The following is a 15,286-nucleotide window of genomic DNA, read 5'->3' as shown; positions in this document are numbered from 1 at the left end:
AAGAAGAGCTAACTTAGCAGTTATGTTCACAAAAGAGAAAGGTCACAGAATTCTAGGGCTAGATATGATTTCAGATCATTTAGGAAAGCGCCTTTATTTTATAGAATAGATATCAATTGATTTGACACTCCATAACCAGCCTATTTAGACACATTTTAAAGTGGACTAAAAGCAAATTATAATTCATTTCAGTGGTATGAAAAAAGCTCTCAGAGACAAGTATCAGGGTTAGGAAGAAGGATTCAGAACATAGTATCTTGCAGGCCACTGTGTTAATGACCCAGTGACTCCTTAAGATTGGATTTAAAGCATCAAAACGCGAAGAAATAAAGTTGCTCCCTCAGGCTCCAGTGACCTTGAATACAATGAAATGATTCTGGCTTACCTGTTTACATGCAGATATGTCTCATTTAAACCTTACTTTAAAAGGAGAATCTGACTTTCTCAGGATAAATCCCGAAGGTCAAACAGGTTGTGAAGAGTCAAGGGCATCACCACATCTACTCTACAAGGTAACATAACCAGATCTATTGCCTCAAATGAAAAAAATGCAAATTCTAATTGAGTTGGAGTGGGGATTGGGGATGGATACAAGACTTGTGAGCCATATACACTCCCCCTTCAAAATCAAAGCATTATGTAGAAAACAGAGTTCCAACAAAAAGTACAATGATGAGAAAAGAACTCATTAAGAGCTAAAAATAAACTCTAATTCACAATATGCATAAGGATTTAACAAAAAAAGGAAAACAAGATGTAAAATTGCATCTGCTAAGTTAACCATGCCCTCATGGAAATCGCCACCCCTCCTTACACAAACTAGAATCTGTAAAATCTGTGATGACTGAATAAAGCAATGCTTTAAATGCTTTCAATGAATATTTCAACAGAAAGAAAACAAAGGGACAGCAATTTTTTTTCTAAGTCCTCTGATCTGCTAACACTACAGGAATACTGGGCTTCTTAACATCCACACACACAGATCTCTATTTCTCTACTTGAAAACCTTACTTTATGAAATTAGAATATTTAGTACTGGTATTTACAATTTATATTAAAGGGGTATTAATCTTAAGGAAGAAGCTGTCAGTAACAGTGAAAACAAGCCTCAGTTAGTTTTCAACTATCTGATACCTCATGGCTCAATTTAACAACTTGCGGACCTTCCAGATCAATAACACTCCACTGGGGAAGCTTGGCTTAGAGTACCTCCGTATTTTAAGTCAAGCTAATTCACTCTGAATAACATTCACCCAATACCACACAGAGCAATAACTCCATACTCCAGTGCTCTAGTTCAGAGAGGCTGGTGTAATATCATTAATCATCTTTCTGGGCTCCCAAGTCCTGCCTTGTATTTCCTACTCCCACTTTGTCCCACCCCTAGAAAATCAATTTTCTTCGTCAAATCACCTAGAAAGCAAAGAACAGGAAATAAGCTTTGCAAACTTCCCACATCATGAGAAAAATCTAAGAATTCTAAGACAACAGATTTATTTGGAGATTTTTTTCAAAAATCAGTTTACCCAAAGAAAAAAACATCTGCAACTGTCTTCTAACCAAATGAATATTAACTGGTAAGAAGGGACTGGGGAGAGAGAGAGTATCCCAACGTGCTAGGCACTTTATGGAAGAAACTCAAGTTGGGAGTCAAACAGCTCATATAAAGTAAGTGGCTAGGCTGGGATTTAAACTTAAGTGTAACACGTTCTTTCTAGGCTAAAACCTCTAAAAGTAGTGCTCATGAGCCCACCTCCCTAGCAGGAGAGTTGAAGATAGCAGGCATTTTGTTTCAGTGTTAATCCCAAGAACTTCATGCCAATCTAAGCTAATAACAACCCTAGTGTACATAGGGGTTTGGTAAGTACTATTACCCCTGCATTCAAAGTCCATTTCACATGGAAAGATGGGAAGAAATGCTTATCAATACAGTTTAAACTGAATATTGCTTTCTTCTTCTTCTTCTTCTTCTTCTTAAATGGTCAGTCTCCTGGGCTGCAAGAGGTAGAGATGGTTGTCTCCCCTCCTCCCACTCAGCCCCACCCAGAGGCTCTAGGCTTCAGGGAACCCTGTGCAACTTTTGCTCTTTGGATTCCAAAGAAATGAACTTCTTCAGCACGGGCACAGCACGCTAGAAGTGGATGACAGGCTGATCTGAAAGACAGGAAAGCCCTCCTGGTTCTTCTGGTTGAACACACTTACCCTGTGCTCTGGCTCAGGGTAGGGCTGGGCCAGGCAAGGGAGGCTGTGTCTAAGACCCTCTGGGATGGGCAGGGGTCCTCCAACAGGGAGGACAGCAGGTCTTAGACCATGGCCTCTGCCATCACCCCTCAATTACCTACGGTGATGTATGATGTAAGAGACTACTGAGTAGTTAGATCACAAAAAAGATAGTTTTAAATGAGGCTCCATTTCTTCACAATACTTGGAAGAGCTGCCAATGTTGCTTTACAGCTTGAAGTCTCTCAAAAAATGTATGACAGATACCATAACCAACAAAAAGGATATCCAATGGTTTCAAAAATTGACGTTCTCATACTTTAAGAAGCAAAACCAGACACATTAAGAAGTAAAACATGCTAGGGAATTCCCTGGCAGTCCAGTGATTAGGACTTGATGCTTTCACTGCCACGGCCCGGGTTCAATCCCTGAGTCAGGGAACTAAGATCCCTCAAGCTGCGTGGCACGGCCAAAACATAAGTAAATTAATTAATTAAATTTAAAAAAAAGAAGTAAAACATGCTAAACGAGCCACTGCATAGGCCTGACAGATCAAAAGACACTCACAAGTAAAATGACAGAAAATATTTTTTAAAGTTAGCATTTTTAGCTGGAAAGGACATTCTGATGGTTTCCCCAGCTCTCAAAATTCAGTAGCAGCAGTGGATTTGAAAGTCAAGTAACTTAGAACAAGCTCAAAAGAAGGTGGCAAATTGTGAAGCACAGCTTTAGTTTCAACGATCAACTATTCTGTTCAAGTAATATTTAAAAGGAAATGTTCCAATAGGTGCAAAAGAAAAACACTTTGCTCTACTCATAATTTAGAAAGTTAAGAAAGCAAAGGCTGGTGCTAAGGTAGTGTAACAGATAAGGCAGTAAAATAGAGTAAAATCCACCCAAAAAAAAGCAGATTGATACATCAATTGCATACCTGAGAAACAGAATTTTTGCATTCTATAGATTTAAAAAAGAAGAAGGATTCCTGGATCAGAATTTGTTCTGTATGTTCTTCCATTTAGTTCATCTTTTTTCTCATCTACATTTTTCCATCATTATGATGACAGCCACTAAGTAATAAATTGAAAGTGGTTTCTATTCTATACCACCTGATGTATAGATGTATGTATGTATGTATACTTTTTCTGATGTGAAAGTAAACAAAAACTAGAAGAAACACTGTGGAAAGGTCTGGAATAGCAAAGAGCACACACGCATTCATATCTTGCTAAATTTCAAGGGGTGAATCCTTACAAAAGAACTTCAACTGTATTCTGTTTTCTATGAATTTGCATACATTAACAAAGTTTATGTTTTGTATCAAACTAATAACGGAATAAAGTCAAGGGCACTAAAACACTATGTTCCTAATCTATTGGCAAAACAGGTATGGTCATCCTTAGAAGTCCCAGTGACAACTTTCTTTTTTTTTTTTTTTTTTTTAATTTTTATTCATTAATTTATTTATCTATGGCTGCCAAGAAAGCACAGAATCAAAACTCCTAAACTTCATTTAACCAACAGGTTCAACCTCATTTTCACAATAAATATTCCTCAAAAGCTGCTGGAGAACTGTGTAACTTGCTTTTGAGAGTTACAATACTTTTCTTCATTTCCTTCTAATGGAATAAAACAAATTAATACAAAGGTCACCATCAAGAAATCAGAGAGACAAAAATCCAGATGATTTACAAATTAATCAGGAATGGTTCTCTTTCAAACTTTTCCACATCCTCACAATAGATGTTTTTCTTCCCAGAAACTAGTCATTTAAGGTTTCATTACCACAGGCTATCAGAAGAAACTTTTCTAAGTCTGCTAACTGAGAGTTAAACTTATTTCATAGTAAAGAGAGTCAGAATATGCCTTGCCACCCCTCAAATATGCCAGCTATAGGCATAAGGAATATTTTGAGTTAAAGACAATTAAAAATCAACAGAGGCAGGAAGAGTACTCTTCTCTGCCCTACCCTTTTCTGCCTAAAAGCAGGTTATAAATTTCCCTTGTGAAGGTGTTCCCCTCTCCTATACCAGGAAGAGGAGAGCAACTCTTACCACTGGGGATGGAGAGTCAGCACACCAAGATGAATCTGCATAGATAAACCTTGCTAAAATAGCTCTCATCTTCCATTAGTTCCCCCTATGTATTTTCTTGGTCACTCCCCTACAATTTACCCACCCTCAGAACCCAAACCCCCTTTGCTTTGTTAAAATGGTATATAAGCCCCAGAGTCTAACAACGTCTTTGCTTCACTTTTTTTCTGTGAACTCCAATGCATGTGAAATATTACTAAAAACTGTGCTGCCTCTTCTGTTAATCCCTTTTTCCCCCAGTTTCACTGAGATACAATGGACATATAACATTGTATAACCTATCTTTTGTTAGGTTCAGTAATTGGGGGCTTGCAAATTAAACTAAGAGGGTAGAGGAAAGTTTTTCCTCCTTGACAATGATTTTTTTAAAAAAAGAAAAAACAAAAACAAAAAAACCGTACTTGGTTTCGTAAATCTTATAAATTTCTAATTTCATCATCCTGAAATCCTTCATCTAAATTAATCAAGACTGACACTTTGAAAATTGTTCTATAAAACACCCAAGTTAGGTCTGGGTGGAGAAAAATAAACCTGAAAGAATAAATTTTAAAGTTTTTCCCTGAAACTTTATAAAAAGCCAGTAACATCAAGTAGTAACATCAAATTTTTTAAATGACTGATTAGTCATGACGTTTGGAAGAAACAAGAGTACATGGAAAAATAATGTGGTTTAAAGATACATTGATAAATAGACAAATAGTTTCTTCAATACCACAAAAAAGTAAATTTCATCTCATATCATATAAATTTCATTTTATACAAATTTAGCCACTAAAATCTAAAGACAGCCATATTCAAATGTATAGTCCACAGTTAATACACTAGGCATCAAGGCATTTACCCTGTGCTGCCAAGTTATCTTGTTTTGTGAATATCTTGTTTTGTGAATATCTGCCAAATTTCTAATTAAATAGCACCCAGAATCAGCAAAATGAGGTATTTATTAAGCTACCACCACCCACCTACCCACCCACCCAACCACCCAGCTCTTTTCAAGTACCTGTCTGCAAGAATTAGAATTCTTCATCTCTTGATACTATGGATACCTACAAGTAACAGCTGACCTTAAGACTGTAACTGATGCACACAACCACATTTTCACATTAGTGTTCATCACAGCTTTGGGCTCACGGTGACTGACTGACTTCATCACAGTAAAAAATGCTATTAAATTGAAGGTATGCATTAGACTTATAACATACCACTTATCTGTTTCAATCCTGAGGAGCCAAGAGTATATTTGTTAAAAAGAGGAGGGGAAAATATCACGCCATCAAAATAAAGTTTGAAAATCACATTATCCTCATAAAATAAACCAGCATTAAAACTAACTTTGAAGTTCTCAGGAAGCAATAGGGACATAAGTTAAGAACCCTCACATTTTATATGAGATTTTTACCCCATGGGCCCTCAGGAAGGGGGAAAAAAAAAAAAAAAGAGGTCTGTGTTACCATCCGAGGCACTGCCTGTCCACAGATAATCTACATCTGCAAAGCCCCTCCCCTCCTCGGGGCCCCTGTAATTTGTATTTTTATATGTTTCTTTTGGCCTTTGTTTTTCCGTTTTGTCTGAAAGCTTCTAACTGGCAGCTTATGGGGTCAGCATAGGACCCACCTCAAGCAATTCCTAGGCTAAGAATGAAGCTATCATATCAAAATTAAAAAGAGCAACACTCATTACCTGAGGTCTTCAACTATAATTCTCTTATCTCCTCTTTTTGAAGGAAAAGTAACAGCTACAGAACAAGCTATCCTGGAGTTGTGAAAACTAATTACACACTTACAGACACATACGTGCATACATACATACCTACAAACGCACACACTCTTTTAGGGACAGGTCAGGCATTCAGTAAAGACACAGCCCAGTGACTTTTTACATTCAACGTTTCTAGTCCTGACCCCCAGGAGATCAAAAGCAGGGGAGGGAACAGCATCTGAAACTTAGTTTGCCGTACAATTAGGCACTGCAGTTACACCCACCTGTCCCACCCATCTCCAGCCAGAATTCAGATAAACCTGGAAATCCCTGGTTCTATCTCCCTGCAAAATGTTCAGGAAAAGAAGTCAATAACTCCCAGGTAATTGGCACATTCCAGGCCCTACCTACAGAGACTGATTCCATAGGTAGATGTGGGCAGGGCCCAGGAACTTGCATTTCTGACAGTCATCCCAAGCGATTCCAATGCAGGTACTCTACTGACCATAAAGACGATGATTCCCCAAACTGCTCACTTGCCCATCAAATCACCTAGGGAGCTTTCCTGACAACAGATTCCCAGGGCCTCCGAAATCTTTATTTTTTAAAACTTCCTCAGGTAAGGATGTGCAGCCAGACTTGGGAACCACAGGGTTAGACTATCTGAATTGACAACCATAGATTTAAAGTTTCTAGAGAAGCATGGATGCTCTCATTAGTTTTATGTATCCCTCACTCCTTGACCCTCAAAAATCTTCCACTCTCCTCCTGTGGAAGACTCACCACTCACAGAAGATGCCCCTTAGTGACCCCTGTACAAGTTATATGTCTCACTAGAAATTCATCAGCTGGTCCTGTGCTTAGTTTTTAAAGAGTGAGTTCTGGCCCTCCAACAAAGGCAAGGAGGAAACATGCTAGGGAAGAATGAGAAAACCAGAATTAGGGTCCCTGCTCTGCCATTTAATAGATGTGTAGTCTTGGACTCGACATGTCAACAAAGCTGGGCGTCTCCTCACCTGTCAGTGAGAGAGTTGGCTTCGGTCACCTCAAGGGTTTTTCTGACTCTCAACGCTCTATTATTCATTCCCTGCATCATAAAATCCATTTCACTCCTGCAGCATCAGCAGGTGTCAAGGACTCTGAAGTGCATTTGAGAACCAAAGGGACAGACCGACATCAGCTAAGCTGTACAAACAGCAGTAGCTTCTCACAATTAATGCCTATAGATAGGAAACAGGGTGAAGCATAAAGCTGGCATAAGCCCAAAGCGAGAGCCTGACGAACAACATAATAAATAGAATTTCGACTAGAGAGAAGATAATTGTATTTGTAACTGAACACATTTCTTAATGTATTTCCCTAATCCGTATTCTATCAAAATAGTGACATTAATTCGCTAACACTGACACAATCTAAAAATGATATACTCTCTCTTTTAGGACTTAGGAAAGAGGCACATACTTTCCTAACTAGGTATTTTGTGCCTGAAATACAGTTTCTTAATTTTAGCATTATTTAAGTAAGGAAAGACTTAAGAAAAGTGAAAAGGAGGGATTTAAATTTTCTTCCCACAAAGTGATCCCAGTTTTCTTACAACCCAATCAATTAATGCTCCCGCTCCTACAAAATCAGATACCAGGAGCTGGCCTGGTAGCTCCCCAGGAGGTAGAATAAGTTGGATAATTAGAGAGGGACTGAGAAACTCTGCCCTGACCCTAAAAACATATACTGAAAAACTGCTCAAGATCACTAATGCTAAACGCCACAGGGCAGGGTCCAAATCCCCACAGATTCTTTCAAAACCTTTTTAGAGATATGTTAATAGTAGCTTCTTCAGAAGATATGCCCACTTTGCCAAGTGCAACAACTCAAAACCCAGTTTTAGAAATCTATGTACTAGATTATTTTGTTCAATACAAGTATTCACTAAGAAACTCAGAATAACAAAAAAAATCTAAGGTAATTTTATGTTTGAAGCTAAACAATTCTGACCCGTCTAAATACTGATTTAACCCATACCAAGAATAAGACGTTAGTGGGCCAAATCAAAACAGGGTTGCTAGAAGAGGTCCTTAGTATTCCGATGTGCCTACTCAACTTTTTAATTTATAGTTCATTATCATGGATGTTCATTTTATGAAACATGCTCATATTTTATTGACGTGAACAGGTTTTATGGAAGAATTACAGATTTTCTGATAACCAGTTAACAAATGACTTCCAAAGCAACATGTTCAATGGAAATCTAGTGTCAAAGAGGTATTTTCACACACACACCCCCGCCATGAGTTCTGTGATTAAATAAGACTGGGGAACTGTAAATCAAACTGGTTTCTTTACTGCAGGATTTTAATATAGTTTTTAGTATGTTAATGATCTGCAATATGGTTCTTAAAAACTACGGGGTACAGATTTTTCTCAAACCTGTCTGTCAGAGGAACAGTTATTTTGAGGAGTATTTATGACTAAATCTCATGGAACTAAGCTTAGAAAAAACACCTTTTGACCTTGGTGCTCACTGTTCGTTTTCTTGGGGACTCAGCTTATGAGAGATCTTAAACAGAAATTTCACTATGGTGGAAACCTCCATTATCCAGCTCTCCCTGAAAAGGCAATGGGGTGAGGGAGTGAAAGAAATGGACAACAAATATTAACACACTTTGCCAGTATCTAAGTATCTAACCAGGCACTCTTTCAGATTACCCATGCGCTGTGGTTCTATTACTACCATCCTCCACATAAAGCCAGAGAAGCAAAGGGTCTGAGGATACAGAAGTCAAATTTATCCAATTTTGCCACGTAATAGCTCTAGTAAAAGGTTTACAGAAGAGTAAGATAATTCAAGACTGACCAGAGGTAAGAGATGAAAATCTGTGCAATGTTTCCTGTGGAAAATGCCTAATTCAAAGGATGTATGATTGGTTTACTGTTTTCATCTACCATAACAAAAAATGTGACCTTTATGCCTAGTTCAAGCAACATTTTTTAAAATAATAAGAATAACTACTAAGCAATCAAACCAGAAATCTCATCATTTATGTCAAAACCTTCAAACCATTTATCACATTTATGTCGAAGAGACTGCAAAATTCACATATAAAAGGATGCTGTTTTGCTAAAAACATAAAATAAAATTCAGTACCAGGACAGACACATGTAATAAAAAGCCTTTGTTCTCTACCTTTCCCAACTTTTCAAAAACTGTTTCTTTAATAAATTTCACATATGCTGCTCACACTGATTTTGGAAAAAGAAATGGAAAAATCTCATCCATTCAATTATCAATATTCAAAAACAAAAAAGAAACCTTCCTGATAATCATGGTGAACATCTAAGTAACATAATTAGTTACAATATAATTATGTATGGATTGATGACAACCAGGTTTTACTTAGTTTTTACTTGGTTTACTTGATTTTAATGAATAAATTCTCTCTGTGAACCTCAATCTGTATCTCAAGTAAATAACGACTATGAGGCCAAGCCCAGGTGACAGCTCTAAGTCACCCTGGAGACAATAAGCCCTGCTGTCTTGATAAAAGAACAGCTAAAGTATCATCTCAGAAAAAGTCAGAATTGGCCTCAGAAATTAGCTAGGGACCCCTTCCTCTGCCTTCTACCTCATTTTACCAAGGGAAACCTAAAGCTGAAGCCAAGGGTTGACTTGACCAACGTCATATGACCAGTCAGAGTTCAGACTCCTGGTCCAACTCCTCAAACTGCCTTTAAGTATCCTTTCCTCATTTCAAATATTTAGCTTAATATTTTGGTTATAAGCCATTTAATACACACCATCACTCAAATTTAACAGTAACATGAAAAAGCTAGAGTCTGTCTACACTTCATTCATTTTCAGTGTTTAGAAACAACTCCCGCAGGAAGCATTAACCCTTCTCTGACAAGAACACTCTCCTTAATTAGGTTTTGCCTTATTCTAAAAATTTAGTCAAATCTTACAAAATACTAAGGAGATTAGTATTAATTACTAATTAGTAATTACTAATTAGTAATTAATTAGTACTAATTAGTAATTAATTACTAATAACTTAGTATTAGTACTAAGGAGACCCAATATTCAAAATATACCATCATTAAAGGCCAAATACTCATCTTTTCATTCTTATCTTTATAAGAGGAGCGCTCATACACCACTTTTTCCAGAAGCTAAGATCTTACCAAACTCAAATTGTATCAGTACAAATATTTACGTATTGACAATGTCAATATTACCATTTACTTGGTCATACATAAGGAGGACTACAGAGACTTAAGAAAAAGGACATTTTAAGAGGTTTTTTCCTCTCCTAAAAAACAATTCTCCCTGTATTTCATTGTTGAAATGCTAAATCATGTAAGCTCACAGATCTCAAAACTAAAGGTTAACATGACACTTGCTGCTCCAGACACACACACACCTTTAAAGCATTTTTCAAAGATGTTATTGTATAGTTCAGATTATAAAAAAGTCTGGTTATTATATTATTTTATGCTTTAAAAGGAAAACTTGAAACTCTCTAAAACTAAGTTTCATACTGTTGATGTAGCCAGGAACAGAGAGAAAATCTAGATGTGTAAAAGTCTAGCACTGAATGATTTACAAGCAGTAAACTTATTTTCCCATACCTTAAAACACAATCCTTTACACGTGAGGAACCTTACATAAAACTGCATACCTGTTATTTTGTCCCTTACAAGCTTACAGGACTCTATCTCACCGATGCTCCCAAAAAGACTCTTTAGTTCCTCCTGTGTCATGTTCTGAGGAAGATAGTTGACTATTAAGTTGGTCTTGCTGTCCTCTGTGTTCCCGGAGTCCACTGGTGACGAGCAGTTGTTGTTTATGGTGGTTGGACCGTTGGCTGTGTTATTGCAAGTTGGCCCATTAGACAGTTGTGTTTCCATGGCAGCAATTACCTGCTAAAAACAGAAGATAAGAAATGTCAGAATTCATATTTCACAAACTATTAGAGATTCCATCGAAGAATTTAAACACTTGTCACTAAACACAAGTCGTTCTGCTGAAATTACAACAAAGCTTCAAAAAGTGCAACACCTATGCTAATTCTTACTTCATATTAAGCTATTTGATTTAAGATCACAATTGTACTTTTCACATACATATTCCATACATGCACATAAGCACAATTTAAATCTTTGACATTCTCTAGAACCGCATTCTGGGTCTACTCACATACCCTTACTCACCTGCTGTGTGTCCACAGACTTGAGGAAATTTAGTACCAAAGAGCATAGAATTAAACCCTGACTAAAAATACCAGAAAATAAAAGTGCTTAACATGCTGCCAAAAACAAGCCCAAAAAAATGATCTACCTAACTTTGCAGAGATATTCAGTTAGCCTAGAAGTTCAAATATTCTAAAACTGACACATCCATTAACTTAAAATCAAGGAGCAAGAGTACTTTAAAAAAATATAAATTTGTCAACATGTACTGTTTTGGTTACATATTGAAAATGTTTTTAATTGACAATATCTTATACCTCTATCATTGGTAAGAAATAAGAAAATAGCAAATGTTATATGTTAGGGCACCAAAAGGGTTTGTAGGATAACTTGGGGAATAAACTGAGTACTTAGTGTACCTTGTAGAATCTAGCAAGCCATTCTTGTCAACCTTGGCAGCTAAAGATCACCAACAAGGTAGCTGACCTACAGTATCAAAATAAAATCCCCAAACAATTCAAAATGGTATTTTGCCTTGACTCTGACTTTAAAGGAAAAATAAAAATTAAAAAATCCCTATCCAGTCCACCAAAACAACAATGTAAATGTATCAACTTTTGCAAACAGACGAGCCCAAGGAATTTTCATTTGAGCGTGTAAGCCTGTTGAAAATGCAAGTGATAAGGTATCTATAAACTCCAGATACAGAATAAATAGCAGAGTTGGGGGAAATGGCCTCAAACTGTTCAGGCTACTCTAAAAATCACTTAGTAAGCAAATTTGGATCTAGTTTCCTAAAAACCAATCCTATGCTCTTTGAGCAAAAGAGTTACAAACCACAACCCCAAATTCTCTAAAACCATCCTCCAACAGCTATCTACTTTGGACAGCCAAGCTTGTAGGGGAATCCAAAAAATCAAAGCATCACTGAAAGGATTTATCCTTCATATTTCATCCATCTCTCAGCTCCACAAAGAAGTACTTCTCAAAACTGACAATTTTGAATAGACGGGATGCTAGTTTTAGGGAAGTTTTAACATATAAAAGGCAAAGAATTTGAGGTAAAATTAAAAAAAGCGAAGTAGAGGCAAAGACTGTTACAAGAAAAGAGAAAAAAAGTCTTTTAAAAAGCATATTGCCTAAGAAAAATAAAAGGGCACAACCGTGGATAAGCAATAGGAAGAAATCTCTACTGCCAAGAGATATTTATAAAAGAAGCCAGCATAGGACAGATTGAGACTGGTCAGACTGGACGAGAATCAGTGCTACCAGGATAAAAAACAGGAGACAAAAATCCAGGCTATCTATGAAATATCAAACCACCTATAACCCTTCCAGAACTTCATTTCCTTTTCAAAGAAATGGGTTGTTTACTCTGCAAACTGCAAGCTACCTCTCTTGAGCAAGTATTTTCAGAGAATACTTTGGGGGGGGGGGGCGGTAAAAGAAAATAAAGGAACCTTTGGAAATCTATATAAAAAAAAACCCGAAACAATTCAAGATATGCATTTTATTATAATTAACAAATTTATCTGAAACTGAGAAAGGAGGTTTCAGATTTCCTAATAAACCATAACTGTTTCAGTTTATAGAATATTAGCCATGGGTCACTCTTTCCACAGCAAAATGCTTGTGGGATTAACCTCTGCCCAGCAGTTAGGAAAACAATGAGCTACTAGATGAGAGTGGCCAAGGCCAATTAAAACAAATCACTATTCAAACCTTAGGGTATATGTGGAGACTATATGAGACCCAACAAAGAGATTCGGACTAAAGCTCACTGGGATGGCATTTGAAATATATAAGCGTTCATTGACAGAAATTAGCAGGATTTAGCAAGGACAACAAACACTCCTCACTTAATTGCACATTTATTTCCATGTTCAGGTGGCAAGAATGAGCTCCTAAGCCAACATTCAAGTGAACAGCTGCAGTAGGCTGTGTGCGCTGAAAATTACAGCATCTCTCAGCTATAGGACCATCTGCTCAGAATAAAATGATACTAATGTGCTATATTTTACAAATAATGCATATTCCATTGATAGGCTCAACACAACTGTTCACAGAATGCAAACTCTTTCAACAGTTACTGGGCAAATAATTTTCAGCCAGATTTACAATTTCGACTTTTTTTTTAAGCATCAGGAATTATAAATAACTTCAAAATTTAGTAACCAAAAAAATACATAGTAAACAGAATGTAAAGAATTACGGTAACTTAGTATGCAGACCATACCAAAACTTTTTTTTTTTTTTTTAAAAAAGCTTGTCACTCTTTTGAGGCTGTACTAAATCCTAATTAAGATAATAAAAAGTTACTTACAAAAGCAGGTTCTGATGCTACATGTACCACTAAAATTGCAATGTGCTTTACATCCTAATGATGGCCATACCACAATAGGTTAAATGTAAGAATAATTAGTACGCCAAATGTAAAGTTCAAGTGTTTGGTATGGCCTCAGCACTCCTGCAACATGCTAAAAAAAAAGTAGCCTACAGAATTTAAGAAAAATCCCACAGACCCCGGTCCAAGGCTCTGCTGCCCACGAACCACTTCTAAGCAGAGAAGCCACATCACACAGTCTGACTGCCATGTTAGTTTGGAGTTGCCGTCTGCAATATGGACACAAAAAGTACCGTATGTTAGATGAGCAAGATAATGCAACAAATCAGTTTGTACAAAATTTACAGTGATTGTATTGATATTCCCAGCACGTCCATGCAGTGTGGCTTAATTGAATTTGAGGCAATTCCAATCTAATCTTTCCAAATTCATTTTAACATGTAGTTTTCTTGCACAAATTAAGCATTTTTAATTAAGAGCCTGATTTTAAAACAGTATTAACTAGTTACCTTGGCATCTATCCTAAAGAACTACCTTAAACCACATCTTAAAAAAAATTTTTTTAAATAATAAAATGAAGCAAAACACTGCATGCTGTCCTATCTCTTAAGGATGTGGGAGAAGGGAGGAAATGTGAATGAAATTATATTTAGAGTGAGAAAAGGCAGTCATTAGTGAATGCTTTGCATAAAAGCACTCTTTCCCCAAAATATCAGAAGGGCATTAAGAGAAGCTATATTTGCCTACACTGTTACATTACACTATAAATAAATGATCCTTAATCCTGGGACTTAAAATTAAAAGTGAATCAAAACCCTGTGAGATTTTTCTGCCACTATAGTCAAAGGATCTCTAACAGTTTTGCTGAGAATTGTTCACATATACTAAGAGGCAGTAAACCAGCATCTTTCAATTGAAATAATTGGACCAATAAATAGGATCGTTTGGAGCAATGTTTATATAGGATGTCAGCTTTGTCCCTGAACGAAATCAAGCAAACATTTTTTAATATGTAAATTGTAAACCCAGCACAATTTGAAATGAGTGTTGCTATGAGGCCTCCAATATAGTTAATGGGCCATTTACCACTTATTACAACTTGCCCAAATACTAAACAGAGCCACAATACTGGCACAAAAGCCAAAGTTTACATTTTAGCCATATATGCAGATGCTTTAAATGGTCAACATAATATTCAGAAAAATTCGGTCTATGAAAATAAATGAGTAACAAAGGAGGGCTGAAAATGTCTTTTACGTGCATATTTATGATTATAAAAATTTCATCCTTAGAGTTAAACCTGGCTGTACGTGATTTACTCTTGATGCAAGTGCGATGAAATTTGTAACATGTGACAACAGATTCCATTTTCTGGCATCTATCTAAAGGGTTTAACATACTCTTTACGGGATGCCATGAAAATGTTTTACTCTTCTTCCCTTCTCCCACTGTTACCAGGGAATTCAGTCTGATTCTATGTCCTTTATTAAAAAAAAAAAAAAAAAAAACATAGTTGAACTGAACCTGTGAAAAAACAAAGTGCTTTCATAGCCATGAAGTATTCTGACAAGAACCTGATTGTGGTTAGACTACATAGGTAGAACAGTTAGGAGGACCACACCTAACAGGTTAAACCAAGCTTAAATTTATGTCCTCCATACCCTCAGGAGTTAATACCTAAACATTCTTCACTACATAAAACCATAGATTCGAATTTAATGAATCCCTTCCATTCCACAGGAAGCGGAGG

The 15,286-nt window shown here is 36.7% G+C and overlaps 1 protein-coding gene across 6 annotated transcripts in view; it reads right to left on the bottom strand.

Annotated features, from left to right (window-relative positions):
* Positions 1-13,786, bottom strand: part of ELAVL2 (ELAV like RNA binding protein 2) — a 71,208-nt gene extending 57,422 nt beyond the window's left edge. For 4 of the 6 annotated variants that reach the window (XM_059926377.1, XM_059926379.1, XM_059926382.1 and 1 more), the window contains exons 1-2: positions 13,715-13,786; positions 10,682-10,925 (exon numbers count right to left, since the gene is read on the bottom strand). In XM_059926377.1, the coding sequence (XP_059782360.1) occupies positions 10,682-10,925; positions 13,715-13,786 (316 nt within the window). The remainder of the gene's footprint in view (positions 1-10,681; positions 10,926-13,714) is intronic. The other 2 variants (XM_059926380.1, XM_059926381.1) reach the window with 1 other exon arrangement.
* Between the last annotated feature and the right edge of the window lie 1,500 nt (positions 13,787-15,286).

This window comes from Balaenoptera ricei, chromosome 6 (assembly GCF_028023285.1).
Source record: "Balaenoptera ricei isolate mBalRic1 chromosome 6, mBalRic1.hap2, whole genome shotgun sequence".
NCBI classification, from domain to species: Eukaryota; Metazoa; Chordata; class Mammalia; order Artiodactyla; family Balaenopteridae; genus Balaenoptera; species Balaenoptera ricei.
The sequence above is the reverse complement of the archived record's forward strand: the minus strand, read 5'-3'. Positions and strand labels throughout refer to the sequence as shown.